The sequence below is a fragment of the Fusarium tjaetaba genome (genome assembly GCF_013396195.1).
Source record: "Fusarium tjaetaba strain NRRL 66243 chromosome Unknown NRRL66243_c0000337, whole genome shotgun sequence".
In the NCBI taxonomy this organism is placed as follows: domain Eukaryota; kingdom Fungi; phylum Ascomycota; class Sordariomycetes; order Hypocreales; family Nectriaceae; genus Fusarium; species Fusarium tjaetaba.
The window spans coordinates 39,269-56,592 of record NW_023501533.1 but is presented as its reverse complement, the minus strand read 5'-3'; the positions used below and the strand labels follow the sequence as shown (position 1 = coordinate 56,592).

The 17,324-nt window shown below is 49.6% G+C and overlaps 5 protein-coding genes across 5 annotated transcripts; 2 read left to right on the top strand and 3 right to left on the bottom strand.

Annotated features, from left to right (window-relative positions):
• Window positions 1–2,388: 2,388 nt before the first annotated feature.
• On the bottom strand, window positions 2,389–2,976 carry FTJAE_12470 (uncharacterized protein; the record flags this gene model as incomplete). Its single annotated transcript, XM_037345519.1, has 1 exon — window positions 2,389–2,976. One exon carries the CDS (start codon window positions 2,974–2,976, stop codon window positions 2,389–2,391), a length of 588 nt encoding a protein of 195 aa, XP_037200499.1.
• Window positions 2,977–5,709: 2,733 nt separating this feature from the next.
• Window positions 5,710–7,211, top strand: FTJAE_12469 (cylicin I; the record flags this gene model as incomplete). The annotated part of the gene is made up of 2 exons (XM_037345517.1): window positions 5,710–5,955; window positions 6,021–7,211. 2 exons carry the CDS (start codon window positions 5,710–5,712, stop codon window positions 7,209–7,211), a joined length of 1,437 nt encoding a protein of 478 aa, XP_037200498.1.
• A 198-nt stretch (window positions 7,212–7,409) lies between these two features.
• Window positions 7,410–11,684, bottom strand: FTJAE_12468 (peroxisomal biogenesis factor 6; the record flags this gene model as incomplete). The annotated part of the gene is made up of 3 exons (XM_037345516.1): window positions 7,410–8,013; window positions 8,068–11,461; window positions 11,513–11,684. 3 exons carry the CDS (start codon window positions 11,682–11,684, stop codon window positions 7,410–7,412), a joined length of 4,170 nt encoding a protein of 1,389 aa, XP_037200497.1.
• Window positions 11,685–13,447: 1,763 nt separating this feature from the next.
• Window positions 13,448–15,619, top strand: FTJAE_12467 (triacylglycerol lipase; the record flags this gene model as incomplete). The annotated part of the gene is made up of 1 exon (XM_037345515.1): window positions 13,448–15,619. The coding sequence occupies one exon, from the start codon at window positions 13,448–13,450 to the stop codon at window positions 15,617–15,619; it is 2,172 nt and encodes a 723-aa protein (XP_037200496.1).
• A 523-nt stretch (window positions 15,620–16,142) lies between these two features.
• FTJAE_12466 (ATP synthase mitochondrial F1 complex assembly factor 1) lies at window positions 16,143–17,150 on the bottom strand (the record flags this gene model as incomplete). The annotated part of the gene is made up of 1 exon (XM_037345514.1): window positions 16,143–17,150. One exon carries the CDS (start codon window positions 17,148–17,150, stop codon window positions 16,143–16,145), a length of 1,008 nt encoding a protein of 335 aa, XP_037200495.1.
• Window positions 17,151–17,324: the final 174 nt, after the last annotated feature.

Genomic DNA, 17,324 nt, shown 5'->3' with positions numbered 1-17,324 from the left:
ATATATACGACATGCATATTCTCAAAAGGGCCGTGGTGCTTACGGCGTACAGTAGGTATCTCATAGCCTGGAAGCAAGGCGCTATTATCCCCGTCCCATTTCCCCCCAGATCCAAACCGTCAATGTCGTGATTGGACTGAAAACGAGATACTGAGACTATTCCTGAGTCTAAGCCTCATAAAGTTTATCGACTTTTCCTGTATGTATGAAAGTGGCTGAGCCAAAACAGGCGAGGTTTGCGAGAACAGGCTTGTTCGTTGAGGCTTGAGAATACGATATGATATGATATGATCTGATGTTTTTTTTTGTTTTTTTTTTAGCTGTTTCTTTGTTCACCAAAATAGTCTATCATCTTCCATGTATCGTGTATGTGACTATCCAAAAAAGGTCAGTAATAAACTTGGCTATATCCGTGGGTTGTGGCCGGGGGGTGTATCCTGGCGGACCGCTCTGTAGGGCGTGGACCGGGCCGACAGTGAGAACTTCGCAGAGAAGTGAGATTCTATTAGTCCGTATGTTTTTAGTGATTAATAATATTAGTCCGTCCGTGTGCGTTGGTTGTTTAGTTTTGACAGCCTAAGTTATCTAAGCCAGTTCTAGTAAACTGTTCGCAGCTATTACCATGTCCCGTCATGTCTGTCTCACAGCGTCTAAAGTTGATACATGTACAATCATAGGTAAGCTGATGACTGCGCATTGCGAGCAAGTATTTTACCGTTTTACGTATTCCAAGCGTTTCTCTGCATGTCCCAGTCATTGCTCAGCCAAAACCAGCACGTCACCAGATGCGGCTCAGAGAGATCGACATTAACAGTGACCTCCCTCCTCAGGCTCCTACATAACGACTCAAGCAGCGCATATGCAGGCCGCCAGAAGAGAGGAAGAATCTTCCCGATAAGGCAAATTCCCGTCTTTTAGCCCGTGTTGATCAGCTGTGCAGGCATGATAAGTGTAACAAGGACATAGAAAAAAGAAATGACAGGTCTCACATGCAACGGAGATGTAGGAAACCCGAAAAGACTCGATCTCAAGTGGCCGGAATACTTGGAACTCTGGGAGAAGCTTGGCAGGCTCATCGACTTGGTAGGTATTCCCTACACCATCGCTACAGGCCTCAAGTCTTCAATGCACTCCAACGGCTCGGGCCCGAAGCTTTGGAGGCGAGGAACAATAAAGGCTAATAAAGAGGGTGTGAAGAGAGAGAGAAAAAGGGCCAATGTTTTATCCATTTGTGGATATAATTGCCTCTAAAGGCCAAGGAACGAAGCAGCTAAACTTCGGCGAACTTTTTTGTGTCTTTTTAGTTTAATTTTTTTTACTTTTTTACCACGTGAGTAACGGTCTTGCAGCTGTGGATATGTCCAGTTTTTTTTTTCAACTCTACCTTATTAGCTTGACTGCTTGAGTCAATCAATTCTTAGTTGCCGTTGGAGCAAAACGTCATAAAGAGGCGAAAAAGATGATGAGAATTTCATCTTCGCAACTAGTGAGTGAGGCGTGGTGTGGCGTGGTTACACGCATCTAATGTCCAAGGTACGAGAGTCATGCCTCACACCAAAAGGCAATGCAATGCAATGCAATGCAGAGACCGAGAGACATACTCTAAAGTGTGTCTACATATACTGCTAGTTACATATGCAGACATCTACAGATGACATACTACAGTATAGTACATGCCTATTATACTGTATTGAATCCTCAACCTCATTGGAGTTGATGACATTTGCATGAATCTTTGCAAGGAACATGATGGAAATAGCTGACGTCTCTCGCCTGCACCATACATATACTATCGAGTCAGTGAAGGCCAAGAGAATAATGTCACTCTACTAAGACGTCGCCGCTGAGTCAGTCTGCACATGTAAGCAAAGAATCAGCTCGTTCGAGCAGGCGATGCATCCACAACAGCAGCTGATCACACAACCACGTAGTAGTTATATGCACAATCATCAAACACGCATAGATAAACTCGTCAGGTGTCGTTTCGTGTCGAATTGGATTTCAATGACTCTATCAATGTGATGTGAACATAATTTTCTAAACTCCTCAACATTCCGAGGCTTCCGCCTCCAAGCCCAGAACTAGACACCATATGCGTACGCACGCAGACAACTCAAGATGTACGTGTACGTGATCGACATATGATGCATTCAGAAAACTCCGCGCTGGGTATTCCATGCGCCTCATCGATGACCTGCAAGGAATCAAAGGGCTACACAGTAGCTAACCTCGAAAAAGACATTGCCTCGCAGCAAAAATCTCGCCTTTATAAAAATCTCCAAACGGCCATCCCCAAAGAAGAAGAACAAGGTATCATAAGTGAAGTGAAGAATAATTCATGTATGTCAAGGCACAGGCTGGGTCGTGTAACCAAGTGGTTTAATGCATCTAGAAGAGAGCAATCAGGGCAGCGACCATGGCAGCACCGACGAATCCTGAAGAGGCGATGAGGCCGCTAGCACCGGCGGTAGGCACGGTGGAAGGGCTGGGGGCCTCATAGCCAGGGTTTCCGGGAACATCAGTGCTGCTGCCAGGAACGGGCAGCTTGGTGGTGGTGTAAGAACCAGGGGCAGTAGGGCCAGCCTTGGTGGTAGTGTTACCAGCAGGGTAGAAGGTGGTCTTGGCTGAGGGAGCCTTCTTGGTGGTGCTGATGGTAGGAGTGCTGATGATAGTGGGCAGCTCGTGGCTGGTGGTGTTGACAACAGGCTCGTAGACGCTGGTGGTAGGGGGCACGTAGACAGAGGTGGTAGGAACCTCGGGCGCAGCAGTCGAAGTGGTAACGACAACCTCAGTCGAGGTTGTGGTACGAAGGGGGCAGTCGGTCACAGTAGGGTTGCACTGAGTAAGAGTGATAACCCGGGTAGTGGTCGAGGTGAGTGTTGTGGTATCCAGACCAGCAGCAGGAGGAGCGGCGTAGTCCTGAGCAGCGGCGACCGAGGCGCCAGCGGCGGCAATCATGATGCTGGAGAACTGCATTGTGATGGTGATTGTTGGTGGTTTGAAAAGAATTGTGGTGGTTTCTTATAAGATATCGTAAGAGATTCTTGTTGCGTTGAGCAAAAAAAAGACTGTAGAGTGCAAAGCACAAAGAATGTTATCAAGAATCGTTTAATGAGTGTATAGCACAAGGCTGGAAGATTGATATCGTGAAAACAAGCGCACTTGAAGAGGTAAACAAGAGGAAACCAAACAAGGCGCCTGGGCGGATACCGAGCGCAACTTGTAGTTTTCGCACACATTGCGGGACTTAATCTCTGTCCATTAAAGGCCATCCATCCATTGGACCTGTCCATAGACACCCTTGCCTGTCTAGCAGTCAGAGCCCTGGTGCGTTGCGTTGTCACCTCATTAGCCCCCAACTTGATTGGCATTGTTCCCCGTACCTGGAAGTTAATGAGTTAGCCCCGGCATTGGGTCCAAATGCTTTTCGTCAGTACCACCACACAACGGTACCTTGCATTGCAGTCATGAATGTGGACGGTGATTGGATCCAAAGGCAGCCTAGAACCCGGTTGAGGATCGGGCAGAACCTTGGCTACTGCGCTTTTGACTGGCCTGTTCCTGAGCTAGAGGGCTCACCCCGGTCTAGCTCTATTCTGGCCCCAGTCTGCTCCCTGCAAAGGAAGCATCGGTCACTGGCAAACTGTCTTCGGCTGCATATCTTGGGCCAATCAAAGCTTGCCAGGCTCACAGGGACGTGTTTTGCTGGAGCCAGCAAAGAACTTCTATTTTAGCACCTCCCCTTTTGCGTGGTTTGTTGTGTCTTGACCAACTGTCATTGTTGTAGACTAGAAGTCGGTGTGGGTTCGTTGCCATGCGACCTTTGACTTTTTGTGCGTCGACAAAGCTGTAAGTCGAAATGAGTCAAGAGAGACAAAGAAGAAGAGAAATTTCTTCAGACCCAATATCCTTGTGCAACTCGGACTGTCCTCCAATGCGACTCACTAACGGAGTTGACTGCAAAATTCGGTTGCATCGCTTGACACACAATTTCCCGGACCCATGGCGAGGACCAGAGCGTCTCATTCAACGTCCCACGACGCGGCGTCGTGGGCAAGGTTATGAAACGGCTTGCTACAGCGCGTCTGACGAGGGGATTATTCCGCCACGCAAAGATAGGTTGGTGGTGAGAGGAGAGTAACTGCAAACCAATGTCAGACAAAACCCTCGTGATGACTTGGCTGTGAGTGACATCGACTTCAGAGACAGTCACAGATGCCTCAGTTAAAGTGCGTGCACAAGGCTTGAAACACTTAAAGACGCCTCCAGATCTTGAACTGGCGCCGCCCACGGATAATGACAGCCACACCGAAGGCCATGGCCTAGTCTAGATGAAGGGAGAATGTCTAACTGGCCATAAGGGGCGGGCCCTTGGTTATTGCGAGCGGCATGACTTGAGCCAGACTGGTACAGCACAAAAATTACTGGATCTGCGGCGGCTCCAGTTGCCAATGGAATAGTCCTGGCGCAGTGACTTGGTACACCGCATCGATAAGAGAAGTAAATATCATGAAAAAGAGCGGCGACTAGCCGATGGTACTCTGATGTTGGTTCTCGACTGCCACTCAGAGTCATGCCAAGATGCGACTATCATCTGCAGTGTCGATAAATAGATTGAGAGTGGGGACAACACGAAATTGTCGTCCTCTGAGGCGAAGGATATGGCTTCCTTTGCTGATACTAGTTGTTGGTGGACGCCGGGAGACGCGGGTAGTTGCTGGTGCAGACGGGTACGCGGCTATCTTTAGCTCGATGGCTTGATCGAATTGAGGATCGCTTGGTATCAAGTGGGAGATAAAGGAGTTTCAGGATATATCACGGGCAGTTGGACACTGTCCTTCGCTGTCCATGCGTCGATAGTGGACGATTCCGAATCAAGATGGCGTCCATAGTGTCCGTGGGCATCCGTCAGTAGCGGCCAACAAAGGGCGGACAGGCCTCGGGCATAGGGGCTCTTCTCAGGGGGTTGATATCAATTGTTGATGATAAAGGAGAGAAGGACATTCTGAGTAATCGAAGAGACAAAGAAAGATGAGAAGAAGAACGAAAACAAAGGGAAGAAAGAGCTGACGACATGGTGGAGAATCTCTTTCTCTTCTTTCGTAATGCAGTTCAACAGCCTCACTCTACTCCGTACCTCAATTATCATCATATCACTAACACGAGATTTCTATCAGCCACAAACGATTAGATACATGCACAGTTCAGTCACTGTATTGTCTGTTTCTGTTTCTGTGAGAGTATTGCATCTTCAGTTGGCAACTCCCATAAAACACTTTTCTGACATCGAAAGTATTTCGAAACCCTTCTCATGCATTTTATTTCCACTAAAGTACTCTCATGCATTCAGGGGATCAGGGGATCTTCTTGCTGCATGGAACAGTTCCAAATGCCCCGCCCCCGCATCATACCTCTCCAACTGACGCTCCAAGGCGCTATAATTAAGGAGTTCGGTTCCCCTATTTCTGGGCGTTCAAGTACTCCGCCTGCTATTTTATGAGACACAGTACCTTGGACACCTTGTGCTTACGTAGCTGATGAGGATAGCTCCATTATCCCTACTACCGTTCCATTGCTTTGACAGTTGTCCATAGAAACCCAACCGCATTCCATAACTCCACCAGATAATGCGAATACCCTGACGAACAACTCACACTCTCTCTATCAAGTCGAATCATATCAAACCTCTCATTTAATATTTAATCCAACATGACAAACCTTTTGACCGATCCCGCCCTCTTTATCTTCACCTCTTTGACAGCTGGCTCGTCCCACATCGTCACGGCCACCTCACGTCTCGAGACCATCCTACGCGCCAACCGGGTTCCCTTCAAAGCCGTCGATATTGCCGTCGACACCAAGGCTCGCTTACTATGGGGTCGAAGGGCCGGTAAAGACAAGAGCGGTCGCCCAAGGAAACTTCCTGCCCTGGTTCAGGAGGGTTGGGTTTTGGGTGTACGACAGACATCCCCCTTAGTACTACCTTGGGTCGTATAGCTGATGCATGTGGCTTTCTGTAGGATATTGTTGAAATCGAAGAATGGAACGAATATGGCGAGCTCAAGGAGCACGTCACGATTTACTTCGACGAATTCACCATCCCCTCCATTAACGACAAGCTTCCCGAGCCCCCGTTAAAACGGCCCATCGACCTTACCGGCGGCCTTCTTGCTTCCATGACCCCTTCGCCTGTCGCCAAGGCCGTAGCAGCTGCAGCAGCCAACGCCGCTGCTGCTCCAAAGCCTGCTCCTGCTGCGCCTCCGCTACCGGCAGCCAAGGCCGCCGCGTCTTCTGCGACACCGAAGGCTTCTACAGAACCTAAGAAGGAAGAGAAGGCCCTACCTGTCCGATCCGTCGCCGACGAAGCTGCGCAAAAGGCTAAGGAACTTCGCCTGAAGACTCTGCGAGAAAAGATCCATGGTAAAGATGGTGCGAAGGCTAAGAAGGACGACACAAGCGCAAAGGAGACTGGAAAATCTAAGGAATCAGGAACTCCTGCCTCAAAGACCGATGGCATTCAGTCGCCAACATCCGGTTCGTGGGCCGAGACGGATGCAGGACGAAACGCTATTCAGAGTCCAACAAGCGGCACTTGGAAGGAAAGCGGTCCAGATTCAATCTCCTCGTTGAAACGAGCCAGTGTGGAGGTGAGCCCAGACGAGGCTAAAGCTGTGGAAGCTAAGACGGCCATAAAGGAAGAGCCCGAATTGGAAAAGAAGGCTGAGATAAAGTCGGACGATGATGATTCGGACGACGATGAGGATAAGACCGAAGAGGAAGAGGAAGAGGACACTGATGAGGATAGTGACGAGGACAGCGAAGAAGATGAGGAAGACGAAACAGACGACGAGGAAGAAGAAACCAAGAAGCCTGCGGTAACGCCAGAACCCGAGGCGGCAGCACCTGCAGAAACGGCAGAAGCCGCCAAAGATGACAAGCCTAAAGAAGAGTCCGAGAGCACCAAGAAAGAGATCAAGAAAGATTCCCACAAAGACTCAAAGAAAGACTCTAAAAAGGACCACAAGAAAGATGTCAAGAAAGATACCAAGAAGCCAGTCAAGAAGGATCCTAAGAAGGAGACCAAGAAAGACGTGAAGAAAGACCCTAAGAAGGATTCCAAGAAAGATACTAAGAAGGAGTCTAAGAAAGATACCAAGAAAGACTCCCACAAAGACTCGAAGAAAGAAGTCAAGAAGGATGCCAAGAAATAAGAGCGATTTGGAGCAGGACGAATCAAAGAATTTCGCTTTAATGTTCTAGTCAGATGGGGAAATAATAGTGTACAGAGTCTAGTCAAACTCGACCGATATACCACCATGACATTAATAACAACAAATACCCAGTCTCCCCTCAACCACTCAATATACAAAAATGCTATATAATGCTGTAATGTTCAACTCCATCCCCGACTAATACAGTCCATCGTCATCGCTGGCTGTTCCATCTTGGAAACCCATAGGGGCCTTGCCTTTGCCCTTGGATCTGCTGCCATTCATATCATCCACCTCATCCTCTTCATCAAATTCGTCGTCGCTTGTCAATGCGATCGCCTTGCCTTTGCCCTTGCTCGATCCAGAAGCAACCGCCTTGCCCTTGCCCTTTGATGATGTCGACGCCCCTGAGACAACACGTTGGACTGGAGGTGGTTTGTTTTCCGGCTCCTTCTCTCGGACTCCCTCAAATGTTGCCCGGACGTGTTCATAGAGAGCCAGTTCGCCAGCACTGACACTGGGCACAAGCTCATCGTTAGCCGCCAGGAAGTCTTCTTCCTGAACCATAACAGCAATGTCTTCAGGGGTAGCGTAGTGGTCAAAATAATATGCCGTAGAAATTGGATGTTGAGTTGCTGGGTCGGAATTGATGGCGCGAATCTTGTTGTCCACAGCTGTGGCTTGCCGTGTAACGGCTTTCAGCATTGCATCACTGCATAGGGCATAGAAATCGGCACCGGTATATGTGAAGGGCAGTTTCTCTGCCACTGAAGCGAGGGATACTGATGGATGAAGTGTGAATCTGCAAATAGGTTAGCCACTGCTGTTGGATTAGAGGAAGATGGTATCAACTCACTTTCTGGTCAGAGCTTCCAGAATGGTTTGCTGCTTGTCATTGGTGTCAGAGACACCAAGGTAAAGCATTTTATCAAATCGACCAGGTCGCAAAAGGGCAGGGTCCAAAAGATCTGGTCTGTTGGTTGCTCCAATAACGAAAACACCACCGCCGCCATCATCACCTCCAGACATACCATCCAGTTCTGCCAGAAGCTGGGAGACAATACGGTCCATAACACCACCACTGTCACCTTGGTTGCCACGCTTGGGTGCCACTGAATCCAACTCATCGAAGAAGACAACGCAAGGTCTAGCATCGCGAGCACGTTGGAACACGCGTCGAACGTTGGCCTCGGACTCTCCGATATACATGTTGAGAAGCTCTGGTCCCTTCACACTAAAGAAGTTGAGACTGTATTCAGTGGCAATTGCCTTGGCCAATAATGTCTTTCCAGTTCCGGGTGGACCGTAGAATAGAATACCTGATCGCTTCTTCATACCCTTCGCAAACAGCTCAGGACGCTCAAGAGGTAGTTGAATGGTCTCAGTAACGGCTTCCTTGACGTTATTAAGACCACCAACATCATCCCAGGTAACATTGGGGATCTTGGGGGCACCAATGGAGTCGGAGAAGTTCTTGCGAGCAGCCTCAACAGCAATCTCAAAATCTCCCTTGGTGAGGCAGCGGGCAAGGGGACCACCGGCGACCTGCACATCCCGTACCGTGATAATCGTGTTATCATGCGTATTCTTGGCTGAGAGCTGCTCCAGTCGTGACTGTTGAGCGATAGAGGCACGCTCAACAACATCTACCAAGTCGCCAGCCACGAGCGCAGCGGTCTTGAGAGCGATTGAGTTGAGGTCGATCGAAGGTTCAAGGCTAACACCCCTATCGCTGATGATGGATTTCAGAATAGACTCACGCTCCGCCTCGTCAGGGGCTGTCATTTCCAGCTCGTGTGTAAACAAGGCTCGAACACCATCGGGCACTTTGTCAACCTCATTCGTTGTGGCAATCAAAACTCGTGTGTCTTCTAGAATCTCCTTGATCGTTGACTCAATGCGATCGGCAGTGAGGGCCTCGACGTGCTGAACAAGTAAAGCACAGCAATCGGGACCACAACTCATGGCACGCTCGGCTCTTGTCCTGAGAAAGCCTTCAGTTTTCACATCGCTTCCACTGCCGCTCCCCTCACTGAGAATATCATACGCGTCAATTTTATATGTATGAAGACCCATATCGGAACAAGCCCCTGACGCCAGAGTCAACTTTCCAATATTTCGATGTGTAGACGTTAACAGAATTGCGACAGGGGGCATCTTCAGATGAATCGCTCTAGCGCTAGTGGCTGCTGCGATCAACTCCCTCAACTGGCGTCTGAGAGGTGACACATAAGGCAACTCGGGTTCCTGAATTGGAGCTGGAGTTGACTCGGATGCCTTCTTGGGTGTCTTCTTGAGACCAAGATAATATTGCCATGTGCTCTGCTTGATACCTGGTATGCGACTTGTTTCGAAGCCTGAACCATGCATTGCAACAGATGAACTATCAATGCACGCAACTGATCCCCAGAAAGCCTCGGCAGTTCCATCTTCGTCCTCATCCGCTTTCTGGATTTGGATATGTCCAACCTTGAACCATGCTACGCTGTCGAACTTGGAGGGCTGCTTTCCTCCCTCCTGTCCACCAGCAGTGAGTGCCATCACGTCGTCCACTTCGGACCCTCCTGCGCCAGGCATCTCCTGAAGTGTACGGCCAAGCTCAGCGTCGACTGGGACAGCGATAAGATCGCCGCTTCGAACAAGGCGGATTTTCTGGGCGAAATACCGTTTGAGGCCACCCAGAACGGCGGTTTGGAAAGCTCGCTCTGCAGAGATAGGAGTTCGAATGTGGTGAATAGTAATATCTCGAGCGTAAGGGGGGCGAGCTGCACTTGTGAATCGAGGGATTGTCCCCTTGCCCTGATACGACGCCTTTTTCAAGGGCGCAAGACGCAGATAGGGTGCATCGTCAAGATTGGCTAAGAGGATAGGTGAGGCGTAGGCCGTGGGACTGGCAGGCCGCTGAATCTGGGATTCGAAGAACGACAATCTTCTCTCGCCATGTTTGGCGCTGGGTATTCTGGTCATTGGCCGTTGCGAGTACCCTTCGGGTAGACCATAGACTCGTACGGGTCGCCACTTGGCAGGCTCTGACTCAACTTGTCCAAAACTTCCGAGGCCAAATGCGCCGAACCCATTCGTAGGGGGTTCTTCTGCAGCTTCTATTCGTACCCAATCCCCAGAAAAACATCCGATACGGCTCAGCGATGTCACATCGACGTAGATTCGCGCTTCCTCATCGTCTTCTAAGGATGGCTTCGGATGCAAAAGGTCTGTCGGAATTTGTTCCATCAGACCCTGTGCTTTGAAGAGACGACCTCGGGGTCGGTCTGGTCGAGCAGTGGTCGCAGTGAAATTGGAGAAAACGGAGCCAGGCGTTGCGATTCCATTTGTTTTCCTGCCACGAAGTGTTCCAACTGTCATAGGCGTGCCTGGCTGGAGCGTTGATATACCGCTGGCATTGGTTGTTGGCAAGGTTGGTGCTTGCAAAGAAATCATATCGTCCATAGAATCGTCTGATAATTCGTCCTCGTTGTCGAAATCAGATATATCTGGCTCGGTTTCGGTCGCAGACTCCATATCCTCAGTCGTCATTCCTGACTTATCGCGATCCTCAGCTGCGGAATAGAACTGGTCGTTGCTGGTATCATCCTCATCCTCGGGAACACCATTAAGCTGCTGGCTGGCGCTCATGGAAGCAACGCGACGTATCTGCTTAGTATGGACACGACCGCGCATGAGAATAATTTTAGTTGACTCCGTTAAAACACCTTGGGCAACAGGCTCGCACAGCATGATCTTTCCAGGGTTCGGAGGCACATGTGTAAGAGGGTGCGGCGGAAGAGGAAGCGGAAATAAATCGCCAGCATGTACAACCTTCAGACTGCCCAGGGCAGCTCTGAGAGAAGTCACAAGACGCCCATCCGGTGTTGAATCCGCACCTTTCGTCTTGGAGCTGGCAGGGTGGTCTCGGAAGAAGGTACCCTCCCCATTCTCCAGCCTTTTCGTCAATTCACTCTCCAGGCTCACAAAGACGGTCTCGAGAGGAACGGGTGCCACGTCAAGCACGAGGATCTCGATTCCGCCGCGGCTGTGACTTGATAGCTTGGATGGCGCGACCTGCTGTAACGTCACGGCAAAGCTTTGTAAGGAAGCAGAAGACGGTGAGAATCGGACGGTCGAGGGCGCGAGTGCAGAAGACTCGATAATGGGTACAATTGACCACGGACTGTCGGTAGGGTTGGCATTGGGTATCCACGGAGCGATCGCAATGTGGTGAACGTCTTCGGTAGCACCTTGGTAGAGTTGAGCTAAGATTTCGTTCTAGTATTGACTTGTAATGAAAGATGTGCTTCACTTACCGTTACCTAGATGAGGGAAGAGATCTCGAAAGATGTCTTCGGATACTATGCCGACATCGCTCTTGATATGATCGTCGAGCACCAGTTTTGCCGTAAGGGCAGGCTTATCCTGGCGACGTCTGCGGTTCCTCCTCCTGTTTGAAGTTAAAGCTGGCTTTGAAGAGGACGCCATCTTGCGAAGAAGTCAAGCTTGAAGGAATGTGGTAAAGTTTGCGGAGGACGATATTGTTACAGGAAGCTCGAAGCGCAAACGCGGGGATCACTGCATCGCTCGGGGACTCCTTCAATTGGTAAAGTCGCAAGATCTGGACAAACAAACAAGAAACAGCAGTCTCGAGTATACAATTGCGCGTAAATAAAAAAAGAAACCCCAAGGGGATGAGGATGAAACTAAGGGACTGACTGTGAGGTTGAGATTAAGAAATTGGAGGTGGCTTCCATTGGAGCTCGGCAGCGGCTCAGAGCGACCGAAGCAGCAACAGTGGCCTGCCTCGGCTTCTCCCAGCTTTGACTAAGGTTGGTAGGTGCTAATATACACGGGGTCTCTACCGCTCCGAGGTACGTACCGAGACCGAGAAGCCCGTCTAGCCCGTGAGGTGCCCCGAACGCGGAGAAGCGTGTGCGACAGGACTTAAGGTCCAAAAAATATACAATACCTTAAGGCCTTGAAAAGAACATTTAAAGTAAACTCATCAACTAGTCCACTAATATTAGGATAGTTCATATAAGTCTTTTTGTCACCATGGATGAAGATTCTACCAGGTCTTCCCTAGGTCTACTCCCTACTCTACAGGCGGGTACTCTGTATCGGCCAGCAACTCCAGAGCCCAGCGTCTCCAATCTGGGGTAAAAAGCCAAGTCCAGGGTTGGTCGATTCGTGGCGAGACCCTGCAACGCTTCAATTGGAGAAACAGAGCACAGCGCAAGATCAACAGGAGCTGAAAATAGCTTATCTTGCATGAAGAATGACACAAGCGGCATTGTATACTTGGTCCTACTTGTTCAGGTCTAACTTACCCAAGTATGTATAATCAGCATCATATGAACGAAAACGAAATCATACATCATGGATTGGATGTCTGGTCGTTTACGACGCGAATACGCTCTTATCATTTCCCCAATTGTAAGCAAACAGTACTCAAATACAGAATGTCATACGCATCATCAATTCTTGGCCGTTGGCAGTGTCTATTGCAGCATGATCATCCAAAACATACAGTGAACTACAGCTGAGAACGCAAATTAGATGATCTCTTAGACCCCTTTTGACAGCCTTCACATGCTTTTCAGCAAGGATCATCGCTCATTAAAGTCGCAGTTCCCGCCACAAATCCGGCTGTCTGGCCAAATCTCTGCTTCTAACGACTCCCCATGACGCAACTATCCATCCATTATCTTATTAGCGGCCATTCACAGTTGATTGCCCTGTCACTTCCCATGATTAAACATTGCCGGCCTGTTTGATGAATTTGAAACAGATTTTCCCCTTCTTTCTAACCGTTACAGAAGAAAAGATTCGGTCTAGACAATCTTGACAGTTTCTTTCTCATCATCACGCCAGTCTCTTATACACCGCATAACAACCGAGACTCAAGTCAACGATCGGTCTGTCCGTTAAGTGGAATATTGGACGTACACCATCTGATCTATTCTCCTTATGATCCCACCCTCTTTTTATCCATCCTTGACCTGTTCTTGCATTGGCCATCTCCGTCCTGGATTTGTATCTCCATAATCCTTTATAATCCCCTGTCCGACATGCGAGTTGCTCCCTGAACAGTAGATCTCTCTTCCACGGCGCATCTCAAGGCCAGCAGTCGTTCAATCGCTCGACTAGGTACTTGTCCCGCACAGCCATAGCCATATTATCATCTGGTATCTACACATTCTTTACTGGCCGAGTCGGCCATCATAATCGACGATTGCATAGAAACCATGACACAACAGCAGCATGGCTCGTCAACTACGACACAGGAGCATCGTCCTAAAGTTGTTGGCAAGAAACTAGCCGAGACAGCCGTCCAATTCACACAACAAGCTGAGAAGCTCTCACACCAACATCCAACGGGCCAAGACCCCGGTGTTGCCATCGAAGCACAATTTGTCACGCCTCATGACCCTGTTATCATCACTTCAGATGGAAAACGACTCCCGGGTGTGCCACTGCAGGAGGCGCATAAGCTCAATGTCCTGAGGGAAGAGCTTCAAGGCGAGCCTGAGAGTGTCGAAATCAAAGCAGGAGACGAAACCAAAGAGAAGATATCCAATGTCGAGAACGCAAACCCCGAGCAAAAAAAGGTCGTTCAGTTGCCTTCAGAACAGAATGGCGCATCTCTGCAAAAGTCCAACAGCAACAGCACATTGCGAAAACAGACACCCCCTTCTCATACCAATCCTCTCTTCCCTCCACTGCCGCTATATGGGCCACCAAATATGCTACGCAATCTTCAATGCATGTTCTTTCGAATCAGCGCATTCTTTCTCAGCCTGGCATTTCTCGGAGTCATCGTCTTGGGCTCATTGTTTACGACGATACCCGTGATCTGGAAGAACATCTGGTACAGGCTGACTTTTCGCGATCCTGATTCTGACAGACCGTTTTATGAAGAGGAAAAGCGCAGAGCTCAAGCCAGACGCGAGCAAGAAAAGGCTTGGAAGCAAAAATCATCAAATGGACGAACACTAGACAGGATGGAAAATGCTGAGGAATTCCCTCCAACCGAAGGCGGACCAGACCCAATCATCTGTGACGTCGCATATTATGCGCGCAGAGTTGGTCTAGACGTTGAGACATTTGAGGTTCAAACCGAAGACGGTTTCATAATCGACTTATGGCATGTTTACGACCCTAAGGAGTATACCGAACTCGAGGAAAGCCTAAGGTCTGACCAGGGACCGGAAGTATTCCAACGCCAGAGGAAGAAGCTCAAAGACCCGTCACAGAAGCCAAAGTTCCCAGTGCTGCTCATGCATGGCCTCCTTCAAAGCTCGGGTGCTTATTGCTGTAATGATGACGACTCTCTCGCTTTCTGGCTGTGCAAGTCTGGCTATGACGTGTGGCTTGGCAACAACCGTTGTGGATTCAATCCTAAGCATGCATTGCTTGAGTACAACGACCCGAGGATGTGGTGCTGGAATATCAGACAGATGGGTGTTTTCGATCTTCCCGCGTTGACGTCGCGAGTCATTACAGAGACAGGGTTCGAAAAGATTGGACTTATCTGCCACTCCCAAGGCACAACTCAAACCTTTGTCGCCTTGGCCAAAGAACAGCGACCTGAGCTGGGCGAGAAGCTGACCGTATTCTGTGCCCTCGCCCCAGCCGCATATGCTGGGCCGTTGATCGGTAAAATGTACTTCAAGTTCATGCGAATCATTTCACCGGGTCTATTCCGTCTCATGTTTGGCATCCATGCATTCATCCCTTTCATGATGCAGATGCACAAACTGCTGGATCCCCGTCTATATGGCTGGCTTGGTTACAAAGTCTTCTCGTTTCTGTTTGACTGGACTGACGCCCGTTGGGATCGTGGCCTTCGCAATCGCATGTTCCAGTTTGCGCCTGTTTACGTCAGCGCAGAGTCTATGCGATGGTGGCTTGGCCGAGAGTGCTTTGCCAAGCACAAATGTATCTTGTCTACGAAAGAGATTGTTAGAGCTGAGGAGCACATGGATTCCAAGGGAGATGGACGTCCCGTGACACCAAGGACCTCGTCGGCGCTCGAAGCTCATCGGAAACATCCCAAGGGCTCTACCGCGTGGTACAACAAACAAGCACCACCTATGGCTATGTGGGTTTGTGGTAACGACGATCTTGTTGACGGAAGGAAACTGCTCCGGCGGTTTGAGAAGGGCCGCGAGCCTCATGTCAACCTGGTCCACAGCAAGGTGATCCCTGAATACGAACATCTGGATGTCATCTGGGCGATGGATGCGGTCGATCAGGTCTTCAAAGAAGTACGTGAAGTTCTATGGAAGACATGCAATGCACGCGATATTTGCCGTGTCCCTGAAGGTTGTGAGGCGGTGCTACCAGAAAAGGCGAAACTGTCTGTCAAAGAAGATATGGTAGAGGAGTGCCAATCGAGTAGTAGTGGCGAGACTTAGAAAGTGTTCGAAGAGAAATAACGATATACACGAGCCAATACACGTAGATGAAAGACGGACGTGGATATACATGGAACGCAAAAGGATATACGGATTGGAGCATATATGGATTGATATCATGTTACGGATACCTCTGCTTGGCTTTGTAAACACGAGCTGATTTTCACTACCTACCTATGGGGCAATGGTGTTATTTGGACGGCGTTGAGGTTGGTCATGTTGTATTGAATATCGAGGCAACGAATTTAGACATATTATTTTAATCATTAAGTCAACATGATATCTTGAACTTTATCCTACCTGCACCAACTGCACTGCTTTGTGGCAAGTCTGTATTAACCAAGAGTTGAGATCACGGCAAAGGAGAGAGCATCGTAGGACGTGGCAGGTGTTTAAATTATCTTGTTCACTAGTCGTATGTTCTACAATGCATCACCTTTCTTAGGTGGATGTCACGCTCTTTGTCTTCAATAGCACAAAACCATGGTGCAGAACTCATGGTTGATACTCAATACACCCATACTTAACCCATGCGCTCAGCCTCCTCCAGCAGCTTCTCAACGCTGAATCTCGAGTCGCCAGCTGCGAACCAGTTCAGCAGCTTCTTTCGCTCCTCAGCCCTATCCTTACGCTCACCAGTCAGCTCGACTTCCTCACCATCCCAGCCACCATAGAATCGCTGAAGGGACATGAGTAGCCACTTGGCGTTCTCTGGTGTAACACCTCGGTCAGGCAGGACCTGGCCCTGCATCAAAACCAGACCTCGCTCATCGGCGAGGTCGAGGTGGTGTGTGATTGTAGTGTGAGGCTGCGCAAACTCGCCTCGGTTCTTGTATTCAGCAAGCTGGGTGAACAGAACAGTGCTAGTTTTGGACGCGGCATCAAAGGTCCACTGCAGGAAGTGAATCTCTGCGCCTTGGGCGGGATGAGGCACCGGGAGGACGAATTGAGGGGCTGCTCGTGCAGCGTCCTCCATGGCCTTGTATGTAGACATCGGGATTACAGCACAGAGGTTCTGCTCCGATGAGGCATGTCGTAGACGCCAGATAGCTGTAAGCTCCTTCTCTGGAAGCTCCCGTGCCTTGGGGAGGTCAATGATGTCATTTAGAGTCTTAATAGCAGGCTTATCGGAGCCGGGTGGAGGATATTGAGGAGGATTGGTAGGAGGATCGCGAGGGTCTCTGGTGGGTTCGTCTTGCCCAGGAGGGTCGTCGGCGTTGGGTTGAACAACTGGTGTTTCGGGTGCTTGAGGAATTGTTCCAACTGGAATCTCAATGCCACTCTTTCGACGCTCAGCATCAATTTTGTCAGCGTAAGCTGCCTTGAGCTGGTCGATGCTCTGGAGACCCTCTTTTTGAGCCTTTTGGTTCAGCTTCTCTTTGTACTTCTCGACGACGGCTTGCGAAGGTTGGGTTGTTGCGAGGAACCGAATATCGTGAACTTGAGCCCATCGTCGCTGGTTGATAGCTCGGGTGGTGCGTATGGGAGCGGCTACAAGCCGGCGAAGGGCAGGAATTCGTAGTGAGGCCATGCTGGAGGTCAATTGAGTCGACAAGCCACCTGTGGACGTGTCGGGCTCAGCTGTGTTGATGTGTTTTGAAGGTCGATGACGGAGAAAGAAATACAGGGGCCGGCCACCAAAATTCGCTGTCGTCACTCAACCCAAGAAATACTGTAGTGGGGCCGTGGCTGCGAAATGACGGGA